The sequence below is a fragment of the Triticum aestivum genome, chromosome 4D (genome assembly GCF_018294505.1).
Source record: "Triticum aestivum cultivar Chinese Spring chromosome 4D, IWGSC CS RefSeq v2.1, whole genome shotgun sequence".
Classification (NCBI taxonomy): domain Eukaryota; kingdom Viridiplantae; phylum Streptophyta; class Magnoliopsida; order Poales; family Poaceae; genus Triticum; species Triticum aestivum.
In genome coordinates, this window is record NC_057805.1 from 429,298,047 (window position 1) to 429,319,078 (window position 21,032).

Consider the following 21,032-nt stretch of genomic DNA (forward strand, 5'->3'; position numbering starts at 1 on the left):
TACTCTTTCTTGAACCTTGACGTAGCACTCCAGAAATTCATTTGCCATGGTAAAGGAAACAGTAAACTGTTGCTTACTCATCACTCAGAGAAGGAGTCCTACCCTAACTAACAACAGTCCTATTCGGAGGTGAAACTCCGTTTACAAAGGATGTAGATAAACCAATTCTTTTTCCAAATAACATTATAAAAAAATAAAAGAAAAACAAGGCACCAACCCAACCCCACCCGGCCACGGGATGCCTGATGATTGGTGGACGCCAATAATACCCTGCTCTTTCCCCTCTCTTCTTCCTCCTCCGGCCTCCCTGTCGCTCCGCCCCATCCATCCGCGCCTCCAAATAAAGTAAGCGCGGCCACCCACACCACCGAATCCTCCTCCGCCTCGCAATCCGCCCTCGCCCTCCCGCCACCGCCGCCCCTCTCCTCGACCATCCATCCCTTCCTCTTCGCGGAGGAGAGGGAGCACGCCGCGCGCGGCCGCCATGGGGTTCTGGGAGGCCTTCCTCAACTGGCTCCGCAGGTATGGTTCCACAAGCGTATGCCTTCGGTGGGCGGGTTCAGATTCTCGAGTTTGACGCGCTGCGCATTGCGGGACGGGCGCGGGGGTCCGCGTGCGGGAGATCTGAGAATTCCGGGCCGGTCTAGGATTAGCATGCCTTGGCTGCTCGCTGGATCGGATGCTTGCTGGGGCAGGTTGAGCGATATTCGTGCTACCGTATATTTCGTAGGAAGTTGGTTTTGATGGTTGGCACTTGACAGGAAGCTTTGACCTGTATGAAGGTGATGCTGGTTAGCAGCAGCATGGTGTTATTTGATTTTCTCATCTAACAGTGCCGGTAATCATAAGGAAAGTTGTTCCTTCTGGTTATTTTACGTGAGCCAAGTTCAGATTATGGAGTCCTGTGGCTTCGAGGCGTGCTTTGTGGTATCTTTGTATGGCGGAACTTCACGCGATCGACTACACATGGCGATCACATTATTGATTGAACATGTCGATCGAACTATTTAATTGTGTATGCCTGCCTATCGATAGGAGAGATGAAGGGACACGGAATTCGTTCTTATCATTTTTGTGAAGGGGTCTATTTATCCCCTGCTAACATCGCCTAGGGTGAGAAGTCGTATGGCATTTTCTCATGATAGCTATGGTCAATATTTTTTGTTATCCTGTTTTCTTGTGGACTCTTATCTTGTCAAGAGAGAAAAAAAGCCATTTCCAATATGCATTAATTAATGAACTTGCCTGTTCCGCTCAATGAACTCTTAAGAAATCTGGTTCCACCTGTAAGTGACACGTAGTAAATTCTACTCGTTATGTTGTTATGTTGACTATAAGATAGGGCTACCACACATACCACGCAACGTTCATCCTCGTGATAAACTTCCTTAAATGTTTAGTTTGTGATAATTTGTCAATGCATACCATTAAATTTTTCATAGTAGAATTAGCCCAATGTCAGCAATGCTTCTCTTAGAATCTAATCATTGGAATGAAAATGAGTTGCCAGTGGGCTGTATGCTATGATTTGTTTCATTTCTACCTACCAGCCAGATAGGCTTTGCTTCTTACACATATATAAACAAGGGGCTTTGGTTCAAAAGGATCTCTTACACATGCCATCATTAAGTGGCAGAGCACAGTTTTGACTTGTGTACCAAGAAAATAAATGCACAGACGTAATTAGTTACTCATATTTTCTTCATTGGAGCTTGATTCAAGTATTTACCCTTTTTTTTGCGTGTCTACAGCCTCTTTTTCAAGCAAGAAATGGAGCTTTCATTGATTGGGCTCCAAAATGCTGGGAAAACTTCGCTTGTGAATGTTATTGCTGTAAGTTTCATGCTTTCTTGTCACTATTCATTTCCTGGAGTTGTGCTGATTTACCATCGACGGCCTATTCTGCAGACAGGAGGTTTTAGCGAAGACATGATTCCCACAGTAGGATTCAATATGAGAAAGGTAACCAAAGGAAATGTCACAATAAAATTGTGGGATCTTGGAGGCCAGCCAAGATTCCGGAGCATGTGGGAGAGATACTGCCGTGCTGTTTCTGCTATTGTGTATGTTTCTGCGCTGTCTATTTTATGAATTTGCGTAAAGAAAAGCATTGCTCTTTTACTTACCCGACCAGATTCTTTGCTGTTAGTTGTTGCACATGCCTTTTTTCCCCCACATTTTGTTTGTTTCTTTATATGATTAATTATACACATTGGTTGACGCCTATATTGTCCAGATAAGGCTATACGGGTATGGATACCACGATATGTCAATTTTTCAAAAACACAGATATGGGGATATGTTTGTATATATATAAAATAATAAATAATAATAATATATAGGAAATAATTATCATATGAATATATATGACAGTTTAGGAATACTAATAAAACATGGAAAATGCACCATAAATATGATTCTAGTTTTCTCCAGCCACTGCAACTTCAATTTGAAGCTGCCGAAGAGTAGGATCAGTCACATTTGGGCATCTGATCCCCTTCTTGGATATCTTGAGTAAATGTGCTTGAACTCTGTTGTAGCTTCCTCTCTATTCTTGTGTATAGAATACTTACAGTACATCTGAATCGGACATTCCCTCCACCCCATGCATCTGCCTCCATAATGTCTACATGATTCCACAAAGGCCTGTTGCTTAGATCATTTGCCAGCACATCCTAAAATAGTGTGAGGGCACACGCAACAGTAGACAATGAGAAGATAATTTTTTACAAGCAAGTGCATATGGGATAAAATCTCAAACTCACCATGGCTAAGAAAATGTCGTTCAGATTTGGTGAGTGGAGTACCGGAGTAGTGGCTGCTAGTCTTCCCTTCTCAAGTGCGGTGCCAGTTAGGGGGAGGGAGCAATGGATGCTGTCCTCCTCCTTCCTCATACGGGCGTTGCTCAGGTCAGGGGGAGGGAGCGGGGATGGAGGCGCTAAGATTCGGGGAGGGATCATGGCGGCTGCGCTCAGAGGCAGTCGCAGGATGGTGGTGCTAATCTGGGCAGGGAGGTTGCTGCGGTGGCGCTCAGATCTAGGGATGGGAATGACGGAGCAATGCCGGCTGAGTCTCTCCTTCTCTGGTGCGGTGGGCTGGCGGCTGGGTATTTCCTTCCGTCCGGTGAGCGGCGGTGCTCTAACAAGGGGAGGGAGCAGCGGCGGCTCGGAGCCCGGGTCCAGAGGGATGAGACGAGAAAAGGGGAGAGGGGATTGAGGGTATGGATGGACACATGGGTTAGGGTTTTCCTGGTTTTTTCGTGTTCGACAAGTATCCTGGGGTATCCCACCAATGTACGGTTTAGTTTAATTTTTTGGATTTGGAAAAGAAAAATCGGGGGAATACGTTTCGGTGGGTATCCAGACGAATTCTCGTATCCGGGTGTATCTAACCCCTGATACGTCAATTTCCTGCCGGATCCGGGTAACGTAGGTCAGTACAGATAAATGCACCGCTGAATTATATTAAATTTATTTAATATATTTGGTGAATTGAACTGGTAGACATCCTATAGAACTTAAATAATTTCATATTGACATTGTATTGGCATTCACTCCCAATAAAGTGTATCCTGATTAGTTTGGGTACCTTGGGGCGCAGATGTTATGTTATCAGTGTAAATTCGTTTTTCCTCAATTATCTAGTCTAAACACTTACTATAAGAATCTTGTATCGATGTCATAATTCACTTTATGGCAAGGATAAGTGTGGGTTTGACTTGTCTGTGATTACTAATTAGTCCTCTCACTTAGACTGGATCTAGGATTCCTTGCTTGTTTTTCCTGATTATTCTATTTGCCTAGTATATCTATATGCTGAAGGCTGTGCAAGCTGGAAGGTCTACTATTCTGATTCATTCCCACTTGACGTATGATAGCCAGCTGCATAACAACTGGATCGGGTTTTTTATGTACGCTTGATCAGTATTTTCTGTTGGAGGCTTTAACAAACTATAAGGAAAAAAAATCTCTGTATTGCTGATGATTTTTGAAACAATTGCATCTGCAGGTATGTTGTTGATGCAGCAGATCGGGAGAACATGGCTATTGCCAAAAGTGAGCTCCATGACCTTCTGAGCAAGCCATCTTTGACCGGTATCCCATTACTAGTCATTGGCAACAAAATCGACAAGCCTGAAGCTTTCCCTAAGCAAAGTTTCACAGAATTGATGTAAGTTCACACAGAAGCTACTATGAACTGATGCAAATTACTCATCAATCGATACCCTATTTGACGAACCATATGCTGCGTTTCAGGGGTCTGAAGGCAATGACTGATCGAGAAGTTGCCTGCTTCATGATATCATGCAAGAACTCAACCAACATTGATTCCGTCATTGACTGGCTCGTGAAGCACTCAAAGAAGAAGAACTGATCCAAGATTTGTTGCCTTTGAAGTGCTGCAGATTCTCTCTCTGTTTTTTGCATGTTACTTAGCAATTGGGGCTGTAAATTATGTGAGAGGTCTTAATCAGGAAGGTTATGTGTTCATAATTGATAATTGTGTAACCTGTTTTAGCAATCTGTTGGTTGACTGCATCTGGCATTTGGACGCGTGTGCTCTGTTAGGCTGCTACAAAAAGCCTACAACTTACAGAAGCCTTTAGATGTTGCATACTTGCTTGGTGAATTTGAATCTCTGCATGGTTTGGGGGGTTTTATCGGTGAATCTGATGAAATGTTGAATTCTGTGGGCAATTGAACGATGCTAGGCACTTATTGCACCGAACATGGGTTGGGTTCCTTAAATTTCTCTAAATTTAAGATAAATAAATACATTTAAGTGTCAGAAAATTCTGAAAAATCATACAGTATAAATTTGGAATCCTTGCATGCTTGCAGGTTTTTTTAAGAAACATTTTGTGCTGTGAAAACCCAAATTTTTTTGCTCGCTTTTCTAAGCATTATAAACATGTTGTAACACATTTTTTTCGCCAGAAAACATGTTTTTAATACCTGACACAATGCTGACATTTTCCCATCATTTAAATGTGCTACCTTTTTATACATTATTATATATAGTTTCTTTTCGCCCTCTATGGGGATTCGATTTTTAGTTAACATTCAAATCTAAATCTGGGCATCTGTCAAAACTATATGAATCACACGTCTTCCAAATTCGAAGGAAAAGGAAATTTCCTTTTGAACTAATAATGAAAAGGAAAAGGAAAGTTGTCGCCCCGGGTCATCCCGAGTTCTGAACCGGAAGCCCAGACGGGCGAGTCCTCTCCTCGGTTCAGCCCCCAATCGTTCGCAGAGCCAAACATGGCGGCGTCGCTCTCCAAAACCCTCGGCCTCCGGCTGCGCGGCAGCGGCGGGCACCGCCTCCTCCCCTCCCGTCCCTCCACTTCCCACGCGCCCCAGCCACCACCTCCGCCCGCCGCCGCCCCGCCGCCCCCAGGTCTCGGCCCGTACCGCCCCGCGAAATGTCTCGCAGAGCATATTCGAAGTCAAGCCGCCGCCGCCGCCGCATTCTAACCAGATTTGTTTCCTCCCGCAGGAGCAGGGAAGGAAGCGGGCGCGTGGGCGAAGCTCTTCCTCTTCGCCCCCGGCGCCATCACCTTCGGCCTCGGCACATGGCAGCTCTTCCGGCGGCAGGAGAAGGTCATACCCCTCCTTAGGCTGGCCGTTTGGCGCACGCTTAACGCTTGTGAAATCCTCACTCTGTGCTGTTTCCTGCGCCATCTCAGGTAGAGATGCTGGAGTACAGGACGCGGAGGCTGGAGATGGAGCCCGTGGCGTGGAACGAGACCGTCTCCTCTGCTGTCTCGCGTGATCCGGCTGTGCTGGAGTTTCGGAAGATCGTGTGTGAGGGCGATTTCCACACGGAGAAGTCAGTCTTCCTCGGGCCTCGCTCCCGGAGCATCTCCGGTGTGACAGAAAATGGGTATTATGTGATCACTCCGTTGATACCTCGGCCGACTGAGCCTGGCAGGTAAATTATTGTTTGAAGCAGCATTGTGCTGTTGCAATGGAACTCTAGTTTCTTCACAGTTCACATTGTCCATTTCCTTTGAGCCGACGTCTTAAATTAGTCCTACACTTCCACTTGAACAAAAAGCCATTTCCAGTTTTACCGTAGTCAGGTTTAGAATCTGATTACCATTACGCCTATCATATCCTAACGCAATACAAGGTATCAAACACATCAAGGTATCAAAACACAACCTGAACTCTAGTTGTCAGTAGTTTTCATGCTTCTTTGTTCTAAATTGACTTCTTTTTGTACCCCTGCACATGTTATCTTTGGGAAAAGATAAAATCAGCAGAGAAAGCATGAACTACATAGTGAAATTAACCGCTATGTACATATTGGGTTCTGCATATTTGTAGTTTTGTTGCCTAGAAGTGAAGCATTAGATCTTTGTCTTGTAACTCCTCCTAGCTGTTCTCCTGAACAAGTTTTTGTTAGTAATCCATGAGGAAAGGACCTCTAGTTTCAAAAGGAGAGCAAAAAAGTAAAAGACTAGAAGACGAAAGCAATTCTGTATGAAAGTTCCTATACTTCCACATATTGTGGATAACCCATTTACTAATTATTAATAAGAAAGCTATATACGAGTCTATTAAAGGACCAACCCTAGTTGTTAAACTGTACTTCAAAATACTAAAGGAGCCTTCACTTGAGCGTTCGCTTCTGCCAAATATATCTACCTATATCCATGCTAGGTTCAGTGCCTGCAGAGTTTTGAGCAACCAAGCTGCAATCTCATTACCTCAGACTGGTTGGGCTTTGTCTCCGCAAATCATGATCACAACGAATAATAATTAATTGATGTTATGCTGAATGTGTTGACCATAGAAATAAACCCTAATGTCTCACCACTTCCCATTTTATCTAAAACTTTTTGTTTCTAAGAAATGTTTTGTCAGTTTGCAGTCACCCATCCTTGTGAATAGAGGGTGGATTCCTCGTGCTTGGCGTGATAAAAACATGCAGGATCACCAGGACCTTGGTGAAACTTTAGATGTGAAAGAGGCTGATAAAAAGACAGATGAAAAAGGTACTTGGTGGAAATTTTGGTCTAAGAAGCCTGAATCTTCTCCAGAGGTGATTTACAGCCCGAACCAAACGTATGCATATCAATAGTTTGCTCATCTGATCAGGCTATCATGTGTTTTTTTTACATATTGTTGATATTTTGTGAGTGCGATGGTTCTTGAACTCTCTAAATGATGACACTGCTGCAGCCCATTAAAGGATAACTTCTATGTATAATTGTTAACTTAACCTGCTTTTAATCTTACAAATGCAGTTATTGATGGTTGCTAGAATATTTAGTATGTAAGTGAGCTGGTTGTTGGGTCTTATGTCAGTTTTGAGCCAATACATGCTGCCACGCTTGTACACATATAAAAACCACCATGGTATTCATTACTCCTTCCGGTCCATAATAAGTGTCGCAGTTTTGAACTAAGGTTGAACTAACCTTAGATAAAAACTGTGACACTTATTTTGGATCGGAGGGAGTATCTTATTTTATATATTTAGGAATTTCATTTATTTATATCATCATTATCTTATACGATGTACTATACCCTTTACTTGGCAGACACAAAATTGATGCATCTTACTTTGTACAGATTGAAAAACCTGTAAAGCCTCCTGTAAGAGTTATTGGAGTAATCCGAGGAAGTGAGAAGCCCAGCATATTTGTTCCACCTAATGAACCCAGTAATGGCCAGTGGTTTTACGTGGATGTTCCCATGATTGCACGTGCATGTGGCCTCCCTGAGAACACTGTCTATATAGAAGATATGAATGAAGACATCTCTGCAAGTAATCCTTATCCTCTTCCAAAAGATGCCAATGCTTTGATTCATCACTCGGTGATGCCTGATGACCATCTGAAATACACCTTTACATGGTAAGTGCCCCCAATTCATCAACCTTGTCTCCAGTTGGGTATACAGAATATATAATAGTATTTTCATGTGTCATCTAATCAGGGATATTGTATTATACCATTTTGTGTCAGTTATATGTTTGTGCTGCTGTCACTAGAACCTAGAAGTATTGTGCTTCTCATAGAAAATTCGAGGGCAGTTTCTGGCTGTATCCGACATACACAATTGCTTTGAGGTTTATTGCAGCTACAAATCAAATTGCTGTTATTATCTGATGACTTGAGTTTGAAGTTCAGTACCATACCATGATAGTTTGACAGTTCAGTACCATACCCAGAACGACTCATCGACTCGAAAACCATGGTCTAAGCACATATGGGCTGAACATGCAAAACTCAGTTTTCTTTTCTTCTCTGACTTAATTGCTTATCCATAGCAGGGGTGAAAAGATTATTAGTAAGCTATGCACCTCTAGTACAGTAGTACTCGAATGATGAGTTGGTATCTTGCCATATTGCTTGGATGAATCTAGCTTGTATCATGCATCTGGCAATCGTCTTTGGAGTCGACAACGTTGCATGTGGTACTTGCAGCCATAGCATAATGCTGGTGTGCCAACTTACAGCATTATGGGATGTTCTATCATGATCTAACATTTTGACTGAAGCACTAGGATCTAGGTTACATCTACCAAATGGAATTACTGTAGGAAAAGCATGTGTTGGAGAAATAAGAGAATAACATTAGTGCACAGACTATTTTGCTCATCGCCATTCATTATTCTTAATTATGCTGTTGATGGTGGCTGTCATGTGACCACTTTTATCTTTTGCTATTACTAGGTACACTCTTTCTGCTGCTGTGACTTACATGGCCGCAAAGCGGATAAAGGCAAAGAAGGTGAGGCTATAGCAGGAGTGCAGGACCGAAATCCAATAAAGCCTTTCCTCCATCGTGTACCTATTTTATGAAGCTCAAATTCATGCTGCTTCAGAAGGAGTGTGCAAGCGTTGCATCTGTATTTCATATCGGGCATTGTTTTCGCATTTCATATCGGGCATTCGCTCAGCTGAGCTCGGAGAATTACAGAGCTACAAAAGTTTTGTTAGCCTACCATCCAAGGAGAGGGAGAAGACATAGCTAACTATTCCAGTTCTTCGTAGCATATGTTTTTTGAATTGTTTTTTTGGCGACTGTTGCCAGAGACATTGACGTGCTGGGTTGGCCCATTTATAACTTTAAACGACAAGTCATTTTCCACCACCACCACTCACCAAGACGGCTGCTCCGAGGTCAGCTGAGCAGCAAAGCGAACAGGGTTTGTCCTGTCCCTATGGGGAATCAATCCCCTTCTGATGGCGCTCTCGCATCAGAACTTCTGCAGTGCTTTGCCGAATCCATGTTCAAACACAGCACAGCTCTTGACTTGAGAACCTATGGCCCTCTACTCTTCTTCGCCTCCATCTTTCTTTTTTGGCTGTGATGCTGTTTTCTCTGCTTGTCTTCTGCATCTCTTGGCTGCTGGTGGTGTCCCTTTTCCCTCTGCGTCTCCTCCGGCGATGTTCTTGAATCAGGCAGGTGTGAATAGGGCAATGGTTTTTCTGGTACCCTACAGCCAGCCTACTGGCGTGGTAGTGGTACCATGTGTCTGGAGAAAGCAGGTCAACAATGCATGTGATGATGTGATGGTAGGGTGTAATTGTAGAAAAAATAATTAGAGTGGTACCTTGAGGAGGAGTTGATGTGATCATGGTGGCAGTAGCCTGGCCCTGGCTGCTACCCGTGCACGGTACGCCGTGCAGCTGCTGCTTAAATGGCCGTCTTTATCCGCTCGTACAGCCGCGCTAATCTTAAGAGAGGACGCCCAATCAATCGATCGCCCTTGAACCACCAACCCGTAAACCACCAGTGCCCTGCAATGACACTCTCTGGTTAGTTCTCGCCATTTATTAATGTACCGCGGTACCGAAGATCACCCTAAATGAAAAGGCAAGGACACTGCTCCTAACAAGAAAGATTCTACTTCCTCACCAGCCAGTCACACCCAGCCACCCCAAGAGAGGAGGACACATGTTTCTTGGGCTTACATAGGATTCTTCCATCCACGATTCCCTCCTTGGTACACACCAGCATACTTGCATGTTTTGCGATTCGGCATGCGTCCCATGTCGACCAGTAACTCTCATCTCATCTCGGAGGAGTGGGAACAAGAGATCACATGATCCGCAGGGCGGCCATTATTATTACCACGGGCTAAAGAACACGCCGAGAGCTTCAGAGAGGCAACATGGCAGGCCGAGACAAGATTGCAACTGCAGTGCGAGGGCCGATCGAGGCCAGTAGATGTAGAACCCGTCGTCGTCATCTCCTCACTCGCTCGCTGTCACTTTCCCTGTCTGTCTATAGTAACACTCTGTACTAGTAGTAGCAGTAGTACCGCTGGCTGGCTGGGTTGGGTTGGTTGTGGCGAGGCGAGAGCAGGGAGACAGGTCTGGAAGGGGTCGAAAATGTCAAAAGCCTAGCAATGTAGCCATCGGAGTTGGAGCCGCTGAATCATGGCAGCGATCGCTGGCACGCTCAGCTTCGCCGGCTTCCTTTGTCAACAAAGCACAGCAGGCACGGCACGCCACGCCTGCTCTGCTCTGCTCTTCCGGGTCCTTCCCTTCCCTTCCCATGGCAGCGCGGAAAGGAGGCCATTTAATACGCTCGTCCTATGATCCCATTCATTAATCAATCTATCTTCATTTCGTGTCCAGCCTGGGCATTAATTAAATTAAAATGCTGGTTTGCTAATTTGAGGATGATTAGTTTGCTGGGCACGCTCCTTTGCTAATCTGATGATGATTATTAGTTTACCATTTCCATCGACGAGGCCGAGATAAATTCACACAGCTTTCGCCTAGATTTACCTCGGGCAGTCAGTCAGTTTGGACCTCGGGTGTGACGCACCGGGCGGGGCCGGCTGACGTGCAGGGAGGGTACGACTACAGAGGACAAGGCACGGGGGTAAAATGGTAAAAAGGGCGGGCGGACCCCTCCCTTCTCCTGCCTTCCAACGACACAAGAGAACCGAGAGCCCACCTCCCCTCTCCTCTCCTCTCGGTGTGCAGCGCGGCGCGGCGCGCGCAGAGAGAGAAAGGAAGAGAGACAGACAGAGAGAGATCCTCCTCGCATCGCCATCATTCTCCAATCTACCTGCTCTGATTCATCTGCGCTCTCGGCCGCCGCCGCCGCCGCCGCCTCTCCCGTCGGTCGCGCCGCGCAGGACGATCCTCCTCGCCGCAACGCGCGCGCTTCACGGTACGGGCTGCTTCCTCCCTCCCTCCCTCCCGAGTATCTTCCTCCGTGCCTTCGCTCCCCTGCCGCGCGCCACCTGCTTGACGGTGCGCCGCCTCCGTTTCGTGGGCGTTGTCGAGGTTGGTTACGGGCTTGCGGCTGTGTCTGTTGCCGCTCGTCAGTTTTGCGGGGTGGGGGAATGGAAGCAGGATCGGCGCCTTGTGTTGTTTCTCGGGGTGGAATTCTCGGGTGAAGCTCTGCTCCGTTGCCTAGTTTTTTCACTTGTGGCGAGTGCATCGGTTGGATGAATGCGAGAGTTGGTTGATTCGATCAACGAGCGCATATGGAGAATTATCATGGGGTTTCAGTTGCTAATTTGACGTGCGTGTGTGTTCGCGTCTTATAGAGGTTTAATTTCACTGTGGACTGCTGCTGCTTTGCTGGCACAAACCACCGCGTTAGTTGTATTCTTATCGTAGCAGTGCGGTTCGAGAAATCAATCTTACCTACACTTCTCGGGAATGTGGGAGCGATTGCTGAATTTCTGCTTTCGTTTACCGTTCCTTCCCGAAGCAGGAACGTTATAAGCTGTACTTTGTGGATTATGAGGGAACCAGTGTATGCAGTGCGTAATGGGTGGTGGCATTGTTCAGTTGCTGCTAGTAGAATCTCGGTGTCACTGCGTTCTAGCTGAAAATGGTGGTGGCATTGTTCAGTTGCTGCTAGTAAGATTTCGGTGTCACTACGTTCTAGCTGAAAATGGTGGTGGCATTGTTCAGTTGCTGCTGGTAGGATTTCGGTGTTGCTACGTTCTAGCTGAAAATGGTAGTGGTATTTGTAGGAGATTAGGTTCTAGACTAGTGGTCTTTCTGGGAGCTCACATTTGCAACTGTCTTCCTGAAATATTCGTGGGGCTTCCTGTTGGTTTACTCAATATTTGCCCTGTTGATTGCATGTTTGGTAGATCCAGTTCGGTAGAATTGTTCTATGTCTGTAACTCTGAACAAGCCTTACTGCTAGCTTCAGGAAGTTGCTAGCACTAAACCATGTAGTTTCTTATGTTTTCTAATTCGTTGTGTTTACCCAAGAAGAAAAGATTATTCGGAGAATGATTTGATAGTTTGAGCTGGAAAGGGAATGACTAAGTCTTGCTTCATGTAGATTCCAAGATTTGGATTGTCTTTGTGTGTTACTTTCATTTGTAGCTAACTCACTACATGTTGTGCTCATGTGTTACACTGGTTTAATGTGAGAGTTCGTTGCTTCAGCTAAGGAGGGCATAAGGAGAATGTCATTGGGTTCCAGTTGGTACTTTGATGTGCGTGTGTGTTTATACAGGTTTAATTCCACTGTGAGCTGCTGCTTTGCTGGCACCACCATGTTAGTTGTTTCCTTATTTTAGCAGTTAGGTTTGCGAAATCAATCGTGCCTTCTCTTCTCAGGATTGTTGGAGGAACTGCTGAAATTATTTTCGTTTGCCGCTTCTTCCTGAAGCAGGAACGTTATGAGTCAGGGATACTTCATGGATTATGAGGGAACCAGTGCATGCAATGCGTGATGGGTGGTGGCATTGCTCAGTTGCTGCCAGTAGGAATTCGGTGTCACTACGTCCTTGCTGACATTTGTAGGACACGAGGTTTTGGACTCGTGGTCTTCCTGGGAGCTCACATTTGCAGCTGTCTTCCTCAAGCATGCATATGCCTTCCTGTTGGCTCACTGAATATTTGCCCTGCTGATTACTTGTTTTGTATATCCAATCCTGTACAATTGTTCTATGTCTGTAACTCTGAATGAGGCTTCAAGAAGTTGCTAACACTAAACCATGCAATTACCAATGTTGTGTGATTCGTCGTGTTTATCCGAGAAGTGAAACTTTTTCGTAGATGATTTGATAATTTTAGCTGGAAAGGGAATTCTTCCTAGCTTCACATATATTTCAAGATTTAGTTTGTCTTGATGTGTTACTGTCATTTGTAGCTAACTTGCTATATGCTTGCTCATGTCATTAGTTGCCCAACTAGTGCAACCTTATTACAATGTGTACTGAGCATCATTCATTTTTTCTTGCCAGGTTCTGTGATCTACCATTGGCCTCAGGGAAGATCCTAAGAGAGAGGATAACTTACATTTTTTAATTCAGGTTAAGTAAAATTACCCGCGGGGGGCAAATGGCTGCAATCATGTTATGCACGTGCAGCGGGGACCAATCGAAGTTTGAAGAGATGCCCCGATCACCGGAATCTCTCGCAACCCGGGATTTCTCAGCAAGTGGTTCTTGTTCGAGACCAGGAAAACGAGAAGCAACACCTGATGATAGCCAAGTGAATGAAGTGGAATCGGACTTAAGAGAGACTCTTTCGCTAAATTATGAGGTTTGCCTGAATCCTTCTCTCTTCAAGGAAGATGATTACATTGCTGATTTGCTCACTGTTGGATCTATCTGATTATGTAACAGGAGGCCCGGGCATTGCTGGGTAGACTGGAGTATCAGAGAGGAAACTTTGATGCAGCATTGCAAGTCCTTCAGGGCATTGATATAAGAAGCCTCAAACCACGAATGACCAGTGCTGTTACTGAAAGTGCCAAGCCTAAAGTTTCTCCACGTTCTTCAAGAAGGAAAACCTCACAAGTGAATGGAATGCTAGTGCATATGTCAATGCATTCTGTAAGTTTGCTTCTGGAAGCCATATTGCTTAAAGCGAGATCTTTGGAAAGACTTGGTAGAGTGACAGGTACTGACTGAAGTTCTTATCTATGTGATTTCTTGCATTGTACTTTAGCATCATCATCTGAAATTGCCGTAGTAGTTTTAGAAGCTTTGCCAAAACAAAAGTCTAATGTATGAGGGCTTTGTTTCCTAGTATTTCATAGGATTAAACAGAAACAGAAACCTATGTAATTGCATCGGATAAGGCCATATTATATTTCTTTGTCCATCATACAAGTTATATGCATGTGCCTCAATTAAAATCTCTGCAACATCCAATCTGAGTTTCTCTTTGATTTAATGTTGCCTTTACATGACAGATGCTGCAGAAGAATGCAGAACCATCATAGATATTGTAGAGTCTGCATGGCCGGATGGTGTTCCTGAAGGTACTTCCGAAGACTGTAAGTTGATAGACATGTTCCACTCGGCTCTAGAATATCTTCCTAACCTATGGATGAAAAGTGGTTGTTTTGAGGAGGCCATAACTGCATATCGGAGAGCTCTTTCAAGGCCCTGGAATTTGGATTCTCAAAGGTCCGCCAACTTACAAAAAGACTTAGCGGTGACTCTACTGTACTGTGGTATTGAAGTGAAGTCTCCTCAAGAGTTCAGTCAGCAACGGAACTTGGCAACCCCGGAGAACAACATCGAGGAAGCAATTTTGCTGCTGTTTGTACTTATCAGAAAGCTAACCCTCCAAGAAATAAAGTGGGATCCTGATCTCGTGAACCATTTGATGTACGCACTGTCATTGTCTGGTCATTATGAAGTCTTGGCCAGGCATCTAGAGATGTTGTTACCTGGAACCTATAGCAGATCAGAAAGATGGTACGTTCTCGCGCTTTGCTACAGTGCAGCTGGCATGGATGATAGTGCCTTAAACATCATAAGGAATGGTTTCCGTGTGTTACAAAGGAAGGGGAAACCTCATATTCCATCTCTTCTTCTAGGAGCCAAACTATGTTGTAAGAACCCAAAGCATGCTTCTGAAGGAATAAAATTTGCAAATAAAGCCAGGGAGTCATTCAGAAGTCATGATATGCATTTCATCAGTGCTGTGAATCATTTCCTTGGTGTTTGCTATGGACCTTTTGCTAGGTCATCCACTTCTCACACAGAAAAAATGAGATTGCAAGATGATGCACTGAGGCTGTTGCAGGATGCTGCGGCAACGGCGAAGTATAATCCTGAAATACTGTACAGCCTTGCTTGGGAAAATGCAATGCAGCGCAAACTGAATGCAGCCATTGAAAGTGCAGCGGAATGTCTCGAAATGGTGACAGGAAGTTCAGTGAGTACCTGGAAGCTGTTGATTCTAGTGTTATCTGCACAGCAGAATTTGGAAGAAGCTGAATCAGTAGCTGATATTGCACTAGATGAGGCTGAGCAAGAGGATCAAATGGATATTTTGAGGCTAAAAGCACTAATTCAGTCCTCCCGTGGACAATTCAAGTCTGCTGTGGAATCTTTTAGGATTTTGCTTGCAATCATTCAAGCAAAGAAGGAAATCTGGAAATTGACCCCTTATGATAAGGTACGACCACTTACATTTCTTACCAAAACTCAAATGATGATAGCATGTGTCTACTTTCTTTAATATCTACTTGGCCTACACAGGTTAAATCCCTGCATAAGTTAGAGATGGAAGCATGGTTAGATTTGGCATCAATATACACAAAGCTTGAAGCATGGAATGACTCAAACATCTGTCTTGACAAAGCAAAATCCATCGATTTCTTATCTCCAAAGTGCTGGCATGTCAAAGGTAAATATTCTTACAACCTTGACTATGCTGTCGTTTGTGGCTAATTGTGCTCCACATGAGGCCTGGTTCTGATGCTTACCGTCATTCTAGTAAGTTACATGCCTAACATAAAAAAAATTACTCTGAATTAGTTAGTAAGCATTGGAGTTGGTACTTACACCCATAGCCGGCCTTTACCAAAACTGTGTGTGCCGGCTTTTAACCTCTAAACCTTACCACTCCGAATAATATCAGGACAAATTATTTTTGGCCAAAACAACCTCAAGCAAGTACATACTGTACAGGCTATAATCGAACAAGCTAAAGCTATGAACACCAACTTTGTCAGCCCTCGGATGTACATGTTACATGACGATCACCAGATACTTGATGATGGTTGAAGTATTAATCTAGCTATGTGCGGATATTAAGATTTCCAAAAGAACATTGTATTTATTTGCTATCATCTTCGAGTTCTCTTAATTAAATGATGAGGCAAATCTTTTGCCTCCGTTTCGAAAAAATCATCTTCGAGTTCTGGCTCGGTCATACAACTGAGGTTGATATTACCTGCATGTGCTTAAGTAATGGTATTTGTTTTCACTTGACATCAAGAAATTGTCAGCAACAGCAAAGATGAGTGGACGTTAAGGAGATTTGATTTGTCCCTGAAACTCTGTTGGCTTAGTGCTATAATTCACTATCGATCAATTAAACGTTGTTTACATATTTGCGGGTAACGGACATAATGATATTGCATGTCAGGAGCAACTACAAAAAGTAACGGTGATCCCAGATATCTGAATGGGTAGCCAAAGGCATGTTTGTGTTAGATTTGCTATTGTCATTTTCATATTGTGGATCAATTGCTACACTTGCTGTTGTTCATTCTGCTCTATGATTTTCAGAAGCGCTAACATGTGTGCTTTTCCAGGCCTGATATTGGAGGCCCAGTCCTTGCACCAAGAAGCCCTCGAGGCATTCTCATTCTCCCTCTCCATCAATCCAGACTATGTCCCTAGCATGGTTTCTATGGCAAGCATTCTAAGAACTCTAGGAGCGAAATCATCGTCAATCGCGAGAACTTTCCTTCGCAGCGCCACCCGCTTAGAGCCAACAAACCATCAAGCCTGGATGGGGCTCGGACTCGTCCTGAAATCTGAAGGATCGGTGCTTGAGGCCGCTGACTGCTTCCAGGCAGCTTACGAGCTCCTAGAGTTGTCACCTATTCAGGATTTCTCCGAGCAACTGCCCATCTTGCTGCAGTAGGAACTCGTCGCCTTGCCAGATATCAAAAAGGAAAAGAAAGTAAACATTGCCTTGCCAAATAGCACAGGTTTTGCTCTAGAAATCTCATTGCATCCTTGGCTCTCCAACCAGTAAATTATGTGAATGTAGTATACCCATTTTGTTTTGTGGATGAGCAGTTATGGTAAATTATGTGAGTGTAGGTATTTCTGTTAATGTTGCAACTCCCTGTGCTGCACATTCAGTTTTGTTCTATTGGAAGAACATAAATGAAAGAGATATGCTTGGTAGAGCGAGTTTCCATTGCTCGAAGAATCTGTTTCCATCTCACAGGGAAAAGGTTTCCACTACACTAATGTGAAAATCTCAGAAATCAATGAAATCCAGTCCTAAAACTAAAATACCAAACCATGGTCTCTTTCTAAACGAAAATAGCATTCCCGCCATTAGATGAAAATGCCGATTTTTCTTTTTACATCACTGCATCCATAAAGATCAGTGCAACCGCCCTCTATTGGTGCCAACCCTGATTTTTACTGTTAAAGCAGTAGTTGATGTAGTAGTGCTTTGGATTTCAGATAGGAATATCTCCAGGTTTTCTTTGAGGAACATTTCATTGGTTTTCTGCACTTAACCCGAAAAGTTTTAAAACGAGACCTGCTCTGTGAAGTGATGGAAGCAGTGGAGGTTTAGGCTTGGATCTGTTCAGTTGAGGAAAGGGAGGAAGACGATCATGATAGATTGGTGAATGAAGCTATCCAAGCAAAGGATATGCACCACACTGACTGGGGCCGTGGACAAGTGAAGAGAGTGTTTTGTGATGTCTCCATCTTACCAGAGTATACAATCAGTATCCCAGTGACGTTTACTTAATTCTGCAGCAGACTGAATGCGAACATTCATAGCTAGCCACATAAAGTGCTTCACCTTCAAAGGAGTAAAGATTTCCACAGATATCTACTCCCTCCGTTCTGAATTACTTGTCTCGGAAATGGATGTATCTAAAACTAAAATATGTTGATACATCCATTTCCGCGACAAGTAATTCCGAACGGAGAGAGTAGCTCTTGAGTCAGTAGTGCCACTTCATTGAAACTTTGATTTATCCAATTTTCTTCATTGCAGCTTACCAGTTTGATCTCTTCAAAATAACCTGCTGATGAAACAGCAGTTTGGGAACCCTTGTCACAATATAATACTCCCTCCATCACGAATTACTTGTCGCTACATCAATTTCTATCCATTTTGCGGTATGTATAGACATATTTGAAGTTCTAGATACATCAATTTCTATCCAATTTTGCAGTAAATAAATACTTGGTGCTTCTGACGAGTAAATATGGAAGCCGCATGAAAATACGAGTGTTGACTCAAAGACCGAACGCCAAATTGGCTGTTTCGATCCATGCCCTTTTCCCCTTCACTTTCTGTGCGACTAATTGGGGGAGCACATTGCTAATTTTACTTTCATGCTCCCCTCCCGTCACTTCTACAAGTAATTCCAAGACGGAGGGAGTCATGGCTAGGAGAAGCTGTAGCCATTACATACAAGCTGCAAACATCTCGTATGCACGCGAACAAAAAGTTGGTACTGAGATACAGCTAACAAAACAACAGAGCATAAGTTCCATTCAAACATAAAACACACACGGCAGGAATAAACTAAATATTTAGTTTTAAACTCATAACCTCCATCCAGAAAGTAACACGAACAAAATAAGATAACTGAACGCTGGCTAGGAATGTCGACAGAAGTACTCAAGAAATCAGCCATCAAAACTGACTACAAAGTTCACGACACCCAGGTGGCACATATATCATCTTCTAGATATGAAGCAGCAAAATAGCGACTTCTATTTTCTACTCAGCAGCAGCAACCTCCTCCGCTCCAGGAATCACCTCATCTCCATCAGCAGGCCTGTCAAGCTTCACACCAACATCCTCCTTGTAGTCACCGTGCACCTGGAACAGGCAACATGGGTCACATTAGAACTTCAGTAGACTGGAGAACAACAATTAACACTGCCCAGCTAAAATATTTTCAGTAGACATGGTGGTGCCACAAGACAATTACCTCCATGAGCTTCCCCAGGTCAAACTTGGGGGCCTTCAGGATCTTCACCTTGCGGACGTACACGTTCTGGAGGGGGAAGATGCTTGAGGTGGCCTTCTCAATCTCCTTTCCAATCACCTCAGGGATGAACTTGTTCACAAGCTCCTTCAAGTCACAGCTTGCAGCTTGGTTGACCATGATCTCAACCATCTTGCGGCGGATCTACAAGCAAGAAACACAGATAGAGTTGTTAACAATCAGCTCAATGATCACCAAAACATTATCAATACAAAGATACAAAAGGAGGAAGGTGGACTAATTTACCTGTCTGATCTGACTTGCTTGGGCATAGCAAGTGCGCTTCACCTGGTTTGGGCGTCTCTTCGTGAAGCCAATGGTGAACATGCGGAGCATGTAGTTGTCAGTGGTCTTCACATCCACATGAGCCTCAATGAGTGTCTGCCACTTCCTCACAAGAGACCTGAGCTTGTCAGTGGTGAAGTCCATGCCCTGGCAAGAGGAAGAACAGGTTAGCAAAGCAAAAACACAACACAACATTAGGTTTCAGGCAATGCGAGAGAGATCATTACCCAGAAGTTTGTGAGGACATTCATCCCTTGCACATCCTCAGCACGGAGTCTGATCTTCCTGTAGGCCTGGTCCTCATCGTTCTGAAGATCAGCTAGAGATACTTCGAACACCCTGTGCTTCAGACCCTCTGAGGCAATCTAAAATAAAGATGAACTGTGCAGTTAGCTAATACAGTCAACTTTACAACAACAAACAAACATTGAACAAATTCCTAAATGAATGTAAATGCAAAGGCTTAAAAACGAGATTCAGTGTGCCTACTGCTACACATACGACATAGGAACACAGTCAGAGGAATCGGTTAGACCAAACACAAACGACTAACAACACTTGAATGCTGGGTGCTAGTTTAAAAACAAGTGGACTATAACTACAACTACAAATAAATTGTCACAAATTACAACACTGAGACATTGGTGAGACAAAATAGTAAATCGCGAACTAAAATCAATTATCAGTAAATAGCGATTGCATTCTAGAGCTAGTCTATCACGTCCTGCAGCGCTTAACACAACAAGGCAACCTTTGAGAAAATGGTTGAATCCGTTTCATGCCAATAGGACTAAATAGATCTCAATCGCGTATGAGGGCAGGCAGACTACTAAACAGCTAATCGTTGGGACAGAAGGCATCAAGGAAAGTGACAAACACCGCACGCACAGATGCAAGGGCGGGTAGAGCATACCTTGGTACCCTGTGTCCTGGACACGAGGGTCTTGCCGACGTTGCGGCTGGTGAACAGCAGCGGCGCCTTGATGTCATACCACTGCTTCTTGGTGAACGGATCGACGCTGCAGAAACACGAGAAACCAGGCAAGAAACCACATCAGCATATGACGAAAGAAGAGGAGAAGAAACAGATCCTGGATCACGATGCTGCAAGGGATGAGCGGGGTGGGGGAGGCACTCACGCCTTCTTTTTGCTACCCTTCCTCCCCTTGGAGATGCGCTTGTTCTTGCCGACCGCCATGGTTGCCGCTGCGGGTGGAGTGGCGGCGCTGCGGCGTCTGGGGGCTTGAGCGTCGGGGCTTCTGGGGGGCGCGAGGGGAAACCCTACACAGCCGAGGGGGAGTATATATAGTGCGGTTCGAGGGTTTCCATTCCATCCTGCGGTCGCGAGGATGCCGGGTGGATGGACGGATGGGATGCGGGGAAGCCCGTGTGGGCTCTTCGGGTAGATTGCGTTGAAGCTTCTGACTCCGCTCGGCCCAATAGTGTATGGCATGGGCTCGGCCCGTCTCTTCTTTTGGTTGCCTGCCACACACACAAAGGGAAGAGACGAAAATAAATACAGTTTTGCTAAATCACATATGAGAATTATTATTTTTAGGCTAAAATGAGAATTAAGTATTGCACATCTAAGTTCCTCACCACGCAATTAGTTGTTGTTATATACGTGCAAAAGGTTTGTCTCTGCTGTCGGGCGCGTGTTTGTCTCCTGGCGGGCCATGTTTGCTTTTTGTGTTCATCTCGCATGGGCTTTTTTGTGTGTTTGTGGGTTGTATGGATTGCGTGTGTTTCTCCCCTTGTTGTTGTGTTTTTATTTTTTTGCAATGAAGTGTG

The 21,032-nt window shown here is 44.4% G+C and overlaps 4 protein-coding genes across 4 annotated transcripts; 3 read left to right on the forward strand and 1 right to left on the reverse strand.

Moving 5' to 3' along the window:
* The first annotated feature begins 217 nt into the window (after nucleotides 1–217).
* On the forward strand, nucleotides 218–4,616 carry LOC123098374 (ADP-ribosylation factor-like protein 8a). The gene is made up of 5 exons (XM_044520345.1): nucleotides 218–522; nucleotides 1,752–1,833; nucleotides 1,909–2,063; nucleotides 4,009–4,170; nucleotides 4,257–4,616. Exons 1-5 carry the CDS (start codon nucleotides 485–487, stop codon nucleotides 4,372–4,374), a joined length of 555 nt encoding a protein of 184 aa, XP_044376280.1. The 5' UTR covers nucleotides 218–484; the 3' UTR covers nucleotides 4,375–4,616.
* Nucleotides 4,617–5,163: 547 nt separating this feature from the next.
* LOC123098373 (surfeit locus protein 1) lies at nucleotides 5,164–9,110 on the forward strand. Its single transcript, XM_044520344.1, has 6 exons — nucleotides 5,164–5,400; nucleotides 5,500–5,603; nucleotides 5,690–5,934; nucleotides 6,873–7,050; nucleotides 7,584–7,867; nucleotides 8,690–9,110. The coding sequence occupies exons 1-6, from the start codon at nucleotides 5,265–5,267 to the stop codon at nucleotides 8,757–8,759; spliced, it is 1,017 nt and encodes a 338-aa protein (XP_044376279.1). The 5' UTR covers nucleotides 5,164–5,264; the 3' UTR covers nucleotides 8,760–9,110.
* A 1,782-nt stretch (nucleotides 9,111–10,892) lies between these two features.
* LOC123098375 (protein NPGR1) lies at nucleotides 10,893–17,140 on the forward strand. Its single transcript, XM_044520346.1, has 6 exons — nucleotides 10,893–11,147; nucleotides 13,195–13,495; nucleotides 13,579–13,855; nucleotides 14,151–15,367; nucleotides 15,451–15,598; nucleotides 16,512–17,140. Exons 2-6 carry the CDS (start codon nucleotides 13,292–13,294, stop codon nucleotides 16,844–16,846), a joined length of 2,181 nt encoding a protein of 726 aa, XP_044376281.1. The 5' UTR covers nucleotides 10,893–11,147; nucleotides 13,195–13,291; the 3' UTR covers nucleotides 16,847–17,140.
* A 1,339-nt stretch (nucleotides 17,141–18,479) lies between these two features.
* Nucleotides 18,480–20,544, reverse strand: LOC123098376 (40S ribosomal protein S3a). The gene is made up of 6 exons (XM_044520347.1): nucleotides 20,381–20,544; nucleotides 20,155–20,260; nucleotides 19,469–19,606; nucleotides 19,203–19,388; nucleotides 18,900–19,100; nucleotides 18,480–18,787 (listed from the first exon to the last, which is right to left on the reverse strand). The coding sequence occupies exons 1-6, from the start codon at nucleotides 20,437–20,439 to the stop codon at nucleotides 18,686–18,688; spliced, it is 792 nt and encodes a 263-aa protein (XP_044376282.1). The 5' UTR covers nucleotides 20,440–20,544; the 3' UTR covers nucleotides 18,480–18,685.
* Between the last annotated feature and the right edge of the window lie 488 nt (nucleotides 20,545–21,032).